The following is a 14332-nucleotide window of genomic DNA, read 5'->3' as shown; positions in this document are numbered from 1 at the left end:
ATTTATATTGATCAGATGTGGCACAGATTCAGTCCAAACTGGCATTTTGCAACTTGAAGCTCCTGCACAGTTTATAGGTATAGTGTTCTGGTGAACTAAGCATGTTTTTACAGGTCTTTGATCTTATAAAAGTAAGTTTATTAATGTAGCGTTGTGATGTAGCGAGTACATGTGTATGCACAGGTCTTTGACCTTCTCAACAAGAAGCTGCGCTTGCGGGTACTGGAGGACCACAAACAGCAGGTACAAGTAGTAGGGCTGCGAGAAGAGCCTGTGGACAGTGTGGAGGACGTGTTGCAGCTTATACAGCATGGCAACAATGTCAGGTACACTTTTTATATATATACCAGGTGAGGTCTTTATAGCGTTTACAGCCAGGGCAAGAGGGTAATAATGATTCATTATTTCTAAGTTTCTAATCAGCTTTATTATTAGTGAGAGGAAGCATGTATTATTTGTGGGGTCTGAAGTATGCATACCACAGTGACACCCTATCCCTTTCCTCCCATCTGGCAATTACCTAACTACAATTAGTATCCTCATAGAAATTTCTGTATCTAGAAATTGTTTTCAATTTCAGAACATCAGGTCAAACCTCTGCTAATCAACATTCTTCTCGATCTCATGCAGTATTTCAACTGATTCTTCGCACAAGGTATCATGCAGAAATTTGTAATTAGATTTCAGGGTGGATGTTTCTTATATATTGCAGGAACATTTTGTTCTCGATATTTCATCTCTTACTGTAAGGAGACTTGGTAGATAATACATTGCAATTCATGGTGGAAAGCATCATTAAGCTATTTAAATGCATATATGAAATGTAAACCATAAAATTTTGGTGGATTTCCAGGCAAAGAAGTAAGATTCACGGAAAGTTCTCGCTTATTGACTTAGCAGGTGAGAATTCCTCAAATCACTTTTTTTTAATGGGTCAACAAAAGTTATTATCCCCACCCCTACCAAGTATAAAAGGAATGCAAAATGTATTTGATTCAAAATAAATGTGAAAATAAATGAAGTATTTCCTTAAGTGTGAAGATTTTTCCTTGGCAGGAAATTTTGTGTTCTCTTGATCTGTTTGACACAACTACACATCCAGTAGTGTATGTCACACCAGCTAACTAAAATAAGTCAGGAAGATACACAAAGGCTAGGATGCTGACGTAGATATACACCTGCCTGCAGGTAATGAGCGAGGTGTGGACACATCCAGTTCAGACCGACAGACACGGATGGAGGGAGCAGAGATAAACAAAAGTTTGCTGGCTCTTAAGGTGGGAATGTGCAATTTTGGTTGAGAAAAAATATTAGCTCAAAACATGTTTTATCTACAGCTTTATGAGCAACAGTGTACAGTGTTCCCTCGTTTATCGCGGGGGATAGGTTCCAAGACCAGCCGCGATAAACGGATTTCCGCGAATTAGGGACATACATGCAATAATAATGTATACATGTAAAACAATATCATGCCAGTGTAAAGTAATATATTAATCAGGATATTAATACAGTACAATAACAATTAAGTGTAAAAAAATTATACAACACAAAGAAACCCAAAAAACTGATGCGAACTGGCTGCGAGATGGGAGATACCAATCATGGCTCGTCGCTTACGCATAGCAATGGATTTCTCATACACAGTTATTTCTTTTGTCTATCTACAAAATTACCATGATATTTCAATAGAAATACTAATATAGCTAAATTTTTCGTCTTTTTTCCTGTTGAAATATCTATGGTATTTTGTAGAACGATAATTCCTAGCGCGGAAGTATCGATTGATACTTCACTCAAAAAAAAAGCAAAGTAGTGAATCCGCGATAGATGAACCGCGAAGTAGCGAGGGAACACTGTATCCAATGTGTTTTTGTGGGGATGTGGGTGGGGACAGACATTTCACCACCTGAGTGGGAAGATCACAACCTCCCAACATTAATAGCCGAATCATCCCAGGCCCAGAAGACTGGTCTGAGCGAGTTGAGAAATACCCTCTGGTCATTTAAGGTAGCCCATCAATTTAATCTAAACTTCAGATGACAGTCTCCATTTATTCTTTTATTGGCGGTTTGTGTTAAATGAATATGCTGCTCAGGCATTCTTGATCTAGTGTCTTTCACACACTAATGCACACACAGAAACACACAAGGAAACACTTAGATATACACAGAGAGGAGAAGTCTATATGCAGATCTATCCACTACATTCTGAATTCAGCATATCAAGATTTGTTAGAAATGGGGCTCACGCCAGATGACAGTGGTGACGGTACACTTCTTTAGTAAGATGTACAACAAGCTCAATGAATATCGAAACAGCTACACACCTCTATATATAATAATAGTAAAGTGGAGGTATGTAGCACGTTTCTCAACAGCAGAGGGCAAAAAAAAAAAAAAAAAAAAATTCAAAATAACACATCTTCAGACACAGACCAAATATATTGTAAAAGTTATACAAAGACATAGCAACAGAAATAGAAGCGCCCCCCCCCCCCCCAGCCCAAAAAGTACATTTAATACAAATCTCTAAACTAGAGGATAAATAGTGAGAAAAATTTAAATTAAAAAAGGATTTAACTTATTCTGGTCGCTCTGGCTACTGTAGCTGGTGGCGTGCCAAACCAAAAAACAAAACCCCAAAACATAAAGGTAAAACAGTTCATTTCTGCTAAATCTGATATTTTAAACTAATTCAAAATGATAGTTTTGTGACTGATAGTTATTTTTCGTATAATTCTTTTAAAAATAGTCAAAATGTTGCTACTATTTGGAGAAATAAGAGAAAATTGCATGCTTGCAGCATTGTGGTATGTTCTCTGGATGTGTGTTGTCAAATGGAAACTCTTGTTTAGTAAGCTGGTGTCTCAATTTGTTCACAAGGCTCGTTTGAAATAGGTGGCTGAGCCTGCATATATATTGTGTTCAAACAACATATGGCTCTGTTGGTAATATTTGATGTTGATAGCTACTTGTGTTATCAGGGTCAATTTGAGTTTCAGTGTTGGGACCGTGTGGTCTTACTTGGGGCAATCAGTTAGTGGGGCAAGATGGTCTTAAGGCAAAATGACTGGTCACTGTTTTGTGACTATTAGTGTGAGCAAGATAGTACCTTGTAATTACAGTTCTGGTTTCTTTGACATCATTACTGCTACTGGCACTGTCATCTAACCCCTTTACAGGAAACAATTTATTCTTTTTTTTTTTTTTTGTCTTTAAATAGCAGTGGCTGTAAAAAATATATGCTGCTTGTGTAGGAATGCATCCGTGCACTAGGCCGTAATGGTGCCCACCTGCCATTCCGTGCCAGCAAATTAACCCAGGTTCTGAGGGACTCATTCATTGGAGACAAGTCTCGCACATGCATGGTATGACTTTTCTAGTTTAAATAGCTTCTGAAAAAATTGACTAGTTTAATGAGCAAAAACTGTACTTAAATATGCAGTTCTGGTGAGTTTGATCTATCCTAAGTGTAGTCGATACAGTGTTCTTTAAGAGAATAATATTAATACAGGCAGACCAGTTGGAGCTAGAAGCTACTCGCTGCACATGACACACAGCCATACACTCAAGAGTCTGCACATAGGCTCAGAAAGGCTGATAAATCATGTTTTTTGTCTTTGTTTGTTTCCTTGTGTTGCTCTTACCTTTTTATATATATATAAAAGAAAGGAACCTGTGGAAAAGAAAAATAAATAAAATACCACACTAAGTACAATGAGCGTGCTTATCATTAACAAAATTTGGTTTGTGTGTCGGATAAAAGAAACTGAAAATACACAGATAAGTTTGTTTGGGTACTTTGTATCAAAGGGCCCAAAACAGTGTACAGGATTATGAAATATATTAAATTATTTTACCCTTTGTAGAACATTTCAAATAAAAAAATGTGTTTAAAGATTATTTCTTGCAGTTTGTATACAAATGTTGGATCTTAGTAGATGTATGAAGGCCACCTTGAGAAAGTATTGAGGTATTTTTTAGAAACCTCATCTGTCTTGGCATGCCTCAAGTGCAGTGGCAGGGAATTCCAAATTATGTCCAAATTTAATTTAAAAGAGCACGGCAACGAAAAGGAGGAACCAACTTTTTAAGCAAAGATATGTCCTGGCTTTTTGTTGCATTTTGCCTAAGACTCGTTTGACATACTTGTGGTGAATTTGTTTTTCTCTGTATATCTAGAAGACTGTCACTTCCCTTTTGCCATACATACACGTGTATATATATATAACTGAAATGTTGAATTACAGTGATAAAGCAGTTACATCACCAGGTAGTCGACAAATGACAGTGCACCTAAATCTTGTGTTCTTTCCTTATATTAACTGTTGAGAAATGTCCTCAAACCATGATGTGTGCAGATTGCAATGGTGTCACCAGGAATGAACTGCTGTGAGCACACACTTAACACACTGCGCTATGCTGACCGGTGAGGATCTTCAGGCAAATTTTTTCCCTCCTATCTATTTTTTTTTTCTCTAGGGTTGTTTGAATTCGTGTAATAAATGTAATATTTAGATTTGTATCAAGTTGACTATATTTAAAGCCCGAAAGTTTGTATGAGAACTTCTCATTTGTTTACCTTATACCTAGTACTGAGGGAATTAGAAATACTGCTGTGTCTAGTAAAGGATCAGAGCCTGGGGAAATGCCTTGTGCTACCACACTATTGAATGAGAACTTGACCGTTGTTTATCTTATCCCTACTACTGAGGGTATTAGAAATACTGTAGTGTGTCTAGTAGAGCATTGGAGCCTGAGGAAATACCTTGTTACCACACTAATGTGAAAGCATTTGTAGACAGTAGCTTAAAGCAAGATGAGCATATATTTATATATTTATTTTGTGCCGGAAGCCTAACTCAAGGTCCTATTTCTATTGACAGAGTAAAGGAACTTGGACCAAGTAAGCCATCAGATTTGGCACTACCTCCAGTTTCGGCCCTAGGAACTTTGTCACCACAGAACTCAGACCTGGCTCTTCTCAAGACCTCAAATGTTAGCTTTGTCTTTTTTTCTTTTTCTTTTTTTCTAGGCTCACTATGAGTAACATGGCTTTGCTGCAAACAAAAATGCATTACATTTTGAGGCATTGATCTTGCTGAAATATGTTACGATTCGACTTTCTTTCATCTAGATCATGTCATTTGTTCATTTTTCAACTGGCTGTTGGTCTTGTAGTTGTGTATCCTTCCAGTATTCCTGGTTTTCTCTCTGGCTCTGTCTTGGCAGTTTGACATTGCCTGGAATAGCTGTGCCAGGCAGTTGGCTGCTTTCTTTTGTGTGAAGTTCACCTCTGAATAGGACACTTCATTTTTCTGGATTATCATTAAGTAGCTTGGTGAGCTTCCACGACTTGTAGGTATCTTGACTCATGTTTAGAGAATTCTTTTGTCATGCCATGCAGTTCAAGTTTGCTGGAGTTTATAATTTCTGCTTTGGGTGTGTTGTGGGGTTTTGTGTTTTTATCAGATGGAGACTTCCATTTTTTGTGAGTTCGCTGGCATCTGGAACCTGGAATAGGTCTTTTTGTTAACTTCAGGATATAGCTTCTTGTAATGCTTGTAGGATTTGTCTTCAGTGAATAGTTCAGCTCCTCTGTTTAGGTGTTGATGCCTTAGACTTAGTATTCATCCAGTTTGCCTTGTTTCTAGTGCAGCTTAGACTGCAGTTGCAGCATAGACACTCTGCTATAGGTCAGGGGTGGGCGAAGTTTTGTTTTTGCAAGCCAGTCTCAAAATTGTAAGCTATGAGGCAGACAGGTAAAATACCACAACACACCTAGTGATAATGGAATGGACAACTAATGAGTACACAATGGTGTCCACTGAATCGATTTATTATGTAAAGTGAAGCTGTTTTAATTCGCTCACAAAACTGTAAAACCATTCTTTCCTTTGAAGGCAGCTGACTCCGTCAGACATATCAGCCATGTTATTTGTTATCTTTGTACTTTGTGTTAGAATGTTACAGACTGCCAATTTTTAATGCTGTTGTAATTGATAAATTTCAGTCATATTAACCTAGACCGAATAACAAAAAATGAAAACAAATGGACCGCATTTGGCAGAGGGGCCAGTCCATAGATGTTCGTGCTGTACTTTGCCCACCCCTGCTGTAGGAGAAGGGGGTAATGGTAGGCTTTTAGTCATTTCTTTCCAGCTGTTCTTCATGGTACTGAGCAAGTTTGGCTAAATCAGCCACAGTGATGACAAGGCCTGGGCAGTTTATCATTTGCTTAACTCTTGAGTAATGTGTGCATCTTCTGATGATTTCAAAGCACCTGGTTGGTGATGGTCCTGTCTTCCACTTCTTCTCCCTTCATATCTAGATGTGGGGTAACCCCGGCTGAGAGAATGGCCATAGAAGTTATATGATCCATTCTTTTTTGGGTTGAATAGTGTAGAGATGAATCATCTTTGAATGGTAGAGAATGGATAACCCATTTGTCCACTTCTTCACCTTCTGCATCTGGGTAACTCTGGGTGGAAGAGGGGCTGTTAAAGTCACCATTCTTTGTCAGGCTGACTAGTGTAAGGATGATTCAGCTGAATCTTCTCATTCCTAATCGCCCCCAGTTAAGCAGAGGGCCGCAACTACATGCCATTGTAGCCGATTCTGGTCGTCCCTTTCCAGTTGGGACGAGCGGTCCGGTGGCGCAACGGTTAGCGCTGTTAGCGCCTGTCACCAATACAGCTGCCCTGAGTTCATTTCTCGTCTCGGCACGCTGATCTTTCTCTGCACGTGGGCATGCGCTTGCCGTAATATAGCCTTAGTTGCTGACACGACCATGTGGCCAGCTGCCTCCACCTTGCTGTGGACCGATCTCCATGTATGGTTGGGTCTCACAGCCCTGCATCTTCCCTGAGGGTTCCAGCCCAGAGCTTGTCTCATTAAATTGTCGGCCGCAAGGTGTGGCCGATCCAGCCCCAGTTTCGCTTCTTGATGTCTTGGCTGGCAGGTTTCTGGTTGGTTCTCTTCCACACGTCTGTATTGGAAATCTTCTCAAGCCATCAGCTGATTGGTGAAGAAGAAGAGCTGTGTATTTCTGCTATCGGTTGGGTGTTGTTTACTTGATTTACTTTTTATAGTCTCTGATGGAGAGAAAGTAGCTTTGATTAAGATAAGTCTCCTGCTTGTTGTAAATTGCTTCTCACAATTGTATTTTTGTAGTAGACCATAATAAAAACTTGGTAATTGTGTTATTTTTTTTAAAGTTACATTCATTAAGTCGCATCCTAAAGTGAATCAAAAGTATCCTGAATGAGGCCAATCAGTCACAAGCTAAATAGTAATTCCGATGACTTTTCTACACCACACACTCAGAACATTGCACACAACATCGCCTTGCGTGGACATATTCTGTGTACTTCACCACAAAGAAGTTATAATTAAAAGAGATTGGATATCTCGTCATTAAATTTTGTACCAGGGAAGTAACTTGGTGAGAAGTAATTCAACTTAAAAGTATAGAAATTTTATCTGGTGGATGTGACTGCTGCGAGTAGAAGTCATTGGCAACCCAGCAAGTTGGTGCATCAGTATTGACAAACATTAAACTGATCCACACTTGTGTGCAATGTGTTGGCAGCAAGAGGAAGTAAGCGAGGAGCTGCTGACATTTCACCAAGTGATGAACAAAATGCAGGAGATGGAGGAGGAGGTTCAGGATGATCACAAATCCATGGTAGAGGTAAGTTCTTTAGCCAGTGTTTGCTTGGATTGTTACAGAGTTCAGCCCAGTGAAGGATGACTTAACAGATTTTCCTGAACTCCTTCTAGTAGACTTCATTCAGATTGACCTCACATAAAATATCAGCTTGTGACAGTCTAGCCGCTTACAGTGCTGATAGAAGTATCTTGTGGGATAAACGTTGTGACTCAGTCACCGCATTACAGAGTTCTTACATTTCCAGGATTGGAGCAAGCCCATGGACTCTCGGTGAAGAAATGTGAACACACTTCTGATAGCCATTACAAATGTTACATGTTGTTTAACCGTCATGATTGTTCCATGTTCTTACCTGCAGCTTTATCTAATGACACTGGTGGTGTCTGTCCTTACAGATAAGTGCCAAGTGGCTTGTTGAAGACAAGCGGCTATTAAAAATCACAGAAGATGTGGATTATGATGTTGAGGGTAGGTATATATTTTGTTTTGATAAAGCAGTTTGTAACTGATATAAATAGTTATTAAAATGATTTTGTTTATAACAAAATGACCTTGTTTTTAGAACGACTAATTGATGGACTGGCTGATGATGGCATTTCCTGCGAAGCTCTTTCAGTGTTCTAGCTTTTTTATGAGGCTTTGTGTTTGTGAAACAAGTTTATAGAGATATTAAATAGTTGACCTGATTTTGCAGCTTATGCCAAACAGTTGGATGCACTTCTAGCCAAGAAAATTCAAGCATTGACTGCTTTAAGAGGTGAGCTTTAGTTGATCAATAGTTGATCACTAAATGTAGGAAAGTGGCCAAAGTAAAGAGCCTAGACAGGGTTCCCAGGTCCTTACAAGGTCCTTACAAGTCCTTACATATTGAATTTTCGCCGTAAGGCCTTATAAGACCTTATATTTGCCATGTGGTCCTTACAAATTCTCACACAGGTCCTTACATTTTCTCTGTGACCCTTACAAGTCCTTATATCGATAAAATATTATCACAAATTTATTTTCGGAGTCGACTTTGGCGCAAAATACCGACAATTTTTCGCCGCATGTTTGGTCTACACATCTGTACAACACTAGTTGCCCTTCCGTATTCGCAAAAAAAACACTCTTTTTTTCAAAAGGTCTTTAGAAACTTACTCTTTCTTGAACTTTGATCTTCTAGTACTACTGTGCATAGCTCTGTTTCTCTCTTCCCGTTAGAGTGTGTGTGCGAGAGAGAGACATGAACTGACTTTTGTATTACACCAAAGAATGGCTTTCAGGTTTTGCAATTATTATTACTTAGATTTCTAGAAAACTTGGAACATTAACGGTGTATGTTATCAGCGCGCTAAGGACACTTTTTAAGTTATCTAATCTAAATATGGCAGACAGGCATCAAAATTAACTCTTTGATTATTTATTACTAGAAATACATGTATTTGAGAACATAGAGAAGACCAGAGATTCATAAATAATACATCTTTCCGACCATACACAAGAGAAAAACTTAAGCATTGATGACTGTCACTTAGGTCCTTACGAATGCATGAAAGGTCCTTATAAGCTCCTTACTTGGCAGCATCCCTGTCCCTGGGAACCCGCTAGAGCCACGGTTCTCAAACAGTGGGGGGTTCCCCCATTATACCAGGTATTAGTGAAATTAGCTTACATTGCTGGCTAAGGAGGGCGTGCGGACGTACCTTTGTTCGTCAGGGGGGGCGTCATAAGTAAAAGGTTGAGAACCGCTGGCCTAGAGGATTATATGTTGTAGGCTTTGAAAAAACTTGAGAGAATAACTAAACAATTTTTGGACACAGATTGGGTTGTGGGTTGTCTTGTTTGGCTAAGAGAGAGGAACACATTGTAGTGGATGCAATATTTAGTTAGATGCATTTAGCAAGAATCGGGTGAGAACCAAGAAGAGTCAAACCTGGCTAACTCTAAATATCTTGTGGATGCATGATTCTGTTTTATTAAAAAAAAAAAATTGGATAGCATGCTACCTTCATAATAGTAAAATAATATTGTCAAACAGTGCAAAGAAGCAGAGAATAAACACGCTAGTCCCTTGTCTTTGGGAATATTGAATACAGTTGGTTGCAAGAAAATCATTCCTATGATTTGAGTAAATAACTTGAGTTGACAAGATAAACCTGCTGTTGCTTGATTGTGATTTATTCCTCATGTGCATTTTGTTACAGACAAAGTGGCCACATTCCGTGTAGAACTGCAGGAAGAAGAGAACCTTAGTAAAAACATCAAATCCAAACGTCCCCCAAACAAATGAAGCAGAAGTGTGTAGACTGAGTGTACTGTTAGCTGCAGCAGCTCCAAGCAATTGCCTTCTCTTCCATCAGTGGATTTCTCATTTAGCATAAAAAAAAGCTTTGGGGTTTTAATTACTGGAAGAGGGGGGAAAAAGTCATCCCATCAGAGAAACTCATTCATGCTATTGCTGCTGCTTCAAAATAATTAACCCAGGTGAAGATTCATGCCAGAGGAAGGCTAGGTGGTTGTATACACATTTGTTGTGTTTGTTGAGCTGGTTTGCCACTCTGAATCTCATGCTGTCACCTTGCACTAATGGCAGATTGCAAGGTGGACTGTATTCACAATCATTATGCATGCTTGCTTTCTTGGGCCGCAAGGTGAACAGAGGAATGATGCCACACACAATCACACTGGTATATTGTGTAGGGATCAGCTCAGGCAGGACTTCTTATGGGAGACAATTGCTTTAACTGGTATGCTTCAAAGCTTTTGCTAAGCATCATTTGTATTGCCATGATTTTTTCCTCCGTTTTGTGAAGACTAGGATATTTAAAGTAAAAAGTGAACAAAACTGAACATAGTAACAATTACTAAATGCTTCAAGATAGACTTCGCCATTGACCAACACTGAACACTGGATGCTGTGTATGTTGGCATCTGTGATTAATGTGATGTGTATGTGCAACAACAAATATAGAGCACAAAGTGTTGACTGTATTGTTTTGGCTTCAGCTTGGTGTAAGAATTGTTTGCATAGACTGTGTGCATGATTGTTCTGTTAGAAATACAAAATTGATTTTGTAATGTTTGTAATTTGATTGGCAGTTAATTGCCCCAAAAGCCAGTAAAACTGCAGTTTGACTTTAGCCATCAAACTTTTGGTCACATCAGATCTTAGTTCAGTTGAACATGCTTAATCCTCCTCATTGTACATAAAACATCCACTAGCGTCCTTCATTTGTGGTTGTCAGCAGCATATTTAGCCTTCATCCTGTGTAAAACATCCACTAGCATCCTCCGTGTGTGGCTGTCAGCAGCATGTTTAGTCCTTGTAGGTAAAACATCCACTAGTGTCCTCCATTTATGCCCATTTATTGAGTTTTATCATGGCAGTTTCTGCTCCTTCAGTTCTGTCCCCATGGATCTTCGCCAAGTTTCTTTTGATCGGCCACATCTTCTGTTACCATCAGCTGTCCAATGAAGAGCTATTTTGGGTGGTGGATCTGTTTTCATTCTGCTCAGATATCCTAGCCATCTCCATCTTTGCCTTTGGATTATGGTTGCCATACTTGTGCAGCTGGATTTTATGAGAATTTTCTTGCCTATCCATCTCTGAGGATTTCCTTGTTAGTGATTATGTTTTGATTTTTCTGGGACATCAGTTTTGGCCTGATTCTGCTGATATTTTCCAGCAGTCATTCCCTTAGAGTACAGCCAGAAGGCTATTGCTTTTGTAGATTGCTGATCTCACTTAGGTAAAGAAGTTAAAGATGGCAGAGAAAGACAGCCTGAAGAGTGAAACTTTAGATAAAAGACAGTTGGCACTGCTTCTCCCCCTACCTGCTTTACTGGCTTGCTTCAGCAGATGTTGACCATTACCACCTTTTGTTAACTGAATGAAATTATCAGACTTAAAAGAAATTCTTTAGTGCCATGTATAACGCAGTCCAGGTCTGAGCACCTCAATAGGCACGGTTGCATGTCAGGCTATTAATGGCTGGCTGCTGCTTGTACTGAACTTTTTAATGTTTGGCAGTTCAGCCTGCATGTGACATTTTTTGGAGAAGAAGCATACAAGTTTATGCATTTGAGATAGTAACATCATGTTCTGCCTTCCCATGTTCTCCTTTTGTGTTTTTCTTTCAACAGGTTTTTTTTTTTTTCATTGCTCTCTATGTCAAAGCAAAATTACTAGGGAATAAGACACATAGAAGATGAAGACTGTCATTGGTGTCGGACTTTTTTTTTGAATTAGTATCTCACATCAATTGCCATGTTATATAATGAAGCAGGATTTTTCACTTGTTGGATATGCATATGAACCAGTACAAAGCATTATTTTTTAGTGACTAAAAGTTTGCATTGAGGACAATACACTCCATGTGATTTAAATTCTGTTGTCGGACAAAATCTAGTAAATTACTGGAAAATAGCAACAAGCCTCGATACCCGACACTGAGGATTGTGCAAGGTGTAGGTGACAATAAATGCATGCTGTTGTTAGCTGACTCTCACCCAGAGAGATCATTGGCAACTCCATTCCAGGTCCAATGAACACCATTCTATGCATTTGAAGGAAAACTTCAAGCTCAAGTGTTAGTGCATTGTGAACCAAAAAATTGTGATGTTGTGAAAGTTGTAAACTGTAGTAAAAAGATATTGAAAAGAAATCTTGGGGATAGTTACATTGCTGCAAAGTAAGCTAGAAAACAACAAAGCCTCCGTATAGGGCCCAAGCTGTTGGTGATACTAGGCCATCAGTGACCAGCTCGCTGTCAGCATTGCTGTTGCAGATTTTATGATGTACAGTGCAATCTGTGATATTTTTGCCCTGTGTGCTGTTTTTGTTACATTTGCTTTGCATTTTCAACCTGAAGGCTTCCTATTTAGCCGAGTATGATTAGAGTCAACTGTCCATTTGTCTAGAAACAAAACTTTCATTTTATTAATTTGTCTGCTGTACGTCAATTTCCAAGCTAGGGCTAAGATAACGGGCTGTTTATACTAAAAGCGTGCTATAAGATGAAAGCTAAACATCTGTGGAAGTGAGGAGTCTGTGGCAGAATGCTGGGTGAAGGATAAGATTTTCAGAGGTGATGTTTGAGTGACAATGATGCAGTTTCGGCAGAAAGGATTGTACTTGCTGCACAAGTTGTTATGCAGATTGAGGCAGGTTGTTTGCATGCATGTGCATGATGTAAATCACTCAGGACAGTATTATGCATGCACTGGAGCAGTTGATGGTCATCTTGGTAATTCAGTACTAAGAATGAACAAAGTTGTGGCTATTTCACTGTGGAATCGATTAAGTGTTGTGCAAGCAGCCCATACAGTCTGGAATGAACATCTTGTTAAATTCTGTAATTTTTGCATTTGTTCTGCAGACGGCTATCTTGTCACCGGGTGTCAGTATTTTAATGTTTAGAGGTTAAACCAGTTTTGTATGTGTGTGTGAAGGTCCTGTTTGAGGCATGTATAGTCTTTAGTCATTTAGCAGATTACATAATCAGAGCAGAAGGCATGCTCAGGCAGTGACTGGGAGTTTCCTGGGTTTGCCCAACACTTAGGAAAGGTAAAGAAAGGAAGAAGTTTAGACTTTGCCTTTCATATGACCTGTGTAGACATTGTGAACCACTAAGTTTACTGTTCTCAGGACCTTCTTAACTGACATTGAATCACTCTAGTTCCAAAGTTCCTTGGTTTTAATAGTTTATTGTAAAGTGTGTATGTTGTGTCTGTAGAAACAAAGCCCGGGGAAGCATTTTAATCAAGGCACCTTGTCCAGGAAACTGTCTTACAGTGCACATTATATATAGCTATAAATCAAGCATTGTCATCTGTCATCAGCTAGTATTTACATTTGTTTATATTTTAACTAGATCTGTATTCCAAAATCTAGGTTGTCAGAGTTGACCGTCAGGATCAACAACAATATTGAACAATGAAATTTCTTAGGAGGTTGTGATCTTGACATTGTTAAACCCATTCATTTAGATGGTTTGTCCAAGGTTTTGGAAAAGAGTGTAGACCAAAGTTCTAAAGACACAAACTGGTTTGTTTTTTGTTTTTTTGTTTTTTTTTTTGTTTGTGGGGTTTTTGTTTGTTTGTTGTTTTTTTTTTTTTGTTTGTTTTTTTGTTGTTTTTTTTTTTATAATCCTGTGACTATCAAATATGGTCAAATGTTTAACTTTATTTGCCTGTTAAGAAGGTCCTTTAAGGATGGGACTTTGACCATCAAAATCTTGCATCAATTTCCCAAATCTGTTGACCTGAAGCCAGATCGCTTTTACCAGGACACATCTGCAACCCACTGCTGTATTGTAATCAGCAGAAACAAGCAAGTAGACAATCAGTTTGGCCAGAATCTCTTGGATCTGATTTGTTTCATTCAGCAACTGTCGGGTTGGCTGTGTTGGGTTCTGTTCTCGTCTCAGGCACCCTGTTCTTTCTCTGCATGTGAGATCTGTTTACAGGGCTGTCTGCCTTGCTGTGATGTAGTCCTAGTTGCTGGCACGTTGTAAAACACTAATTCCCTTCTTCATCGATTGTCAGTAAGTGTGATTTAGTTGAATATTTTGTCAGTTTTTCTTTAAAGGTTGTACCAGCGCAGATTACTGGGTTATTTTGGCTAGTTATCTAGCTTTGTCAAGTTTTTTTTTAAAAATACCCGGCTAACACCCTCACATTG

At 38.9% G+C, this 14332-nt stretch overlaps 1 protein-coding gene across 2 annotated transcripts in view; it reads left to right on the top strand.

Annotated features, from left to right (window-relative positions):
* LOC112573133 (kinesin-like protein KIF2A) overlaps window positions 1-13687 on the top strand; it is a 28625-nt gene extending 14938 nt beyond the window's left edge. For both annotated transcript variants that reach the window (XM_025253206.1, XM_025253205.1), the window contains 11 exons: window positions 184-326; window positions 581-655; window positions 854-900; window positions 1189-1277; window positions 3257-3367; window positions 4361-4428; window positions 4886-4997; window positions 7591-7692; window positions 8067-8139; window positions 8366-8428; window positions 9855-13687. In XM_025253206.1, coding sequence (XP_025108991.1) covers window positions 184-326; window positions 581-655; window positions 854-900; window positions 1189-1277; window positions 3257-3367; window positions 4361-4428; window positions 4886-4997; window positions 7591-7692; window positions 8067-8139; window positions 8366-8428; window positions 9855-9940 — 969 coding nt within the window. In that variant the 3' untranslated portion in view covers window positions 9941-13687. The remainder of the gene's footprint in view (window positions 1-183; window positions 327-580; window positions 656-853; window positions 901-1188; window positions 1278-3256; window positions 3368-4360; window positions 4429-4885; window positions 4998-7590; window positions 7693-8066; window positions 8140-8365; window positions 8429-9854) is intronic.
* The last annotated feature ends 645 nt before the right edge of the window (window positions 13688-14332 follow it).

This window comes from Pomacea canaliculata, linkage group LG10 (genome assembly GCF_003073045.1).
Source record: "Pomacea canaliculata isolate SZHN2017 linkage group LG10, ASM307304v1, whole genome shotgun sequence".
In the NCBI taxonomy this organism is placed as follows: Eukaryota; Metazoa; Mollusca; class Gastropoda; order Architaenioglossa; family Ampullariidae; genus Pomacea; species Pomacea canaliculata.
Note: the sequence above shows the minus strand (reverse complement) of the source record. Positions and strands in the feature narration are given on the sequence as shown.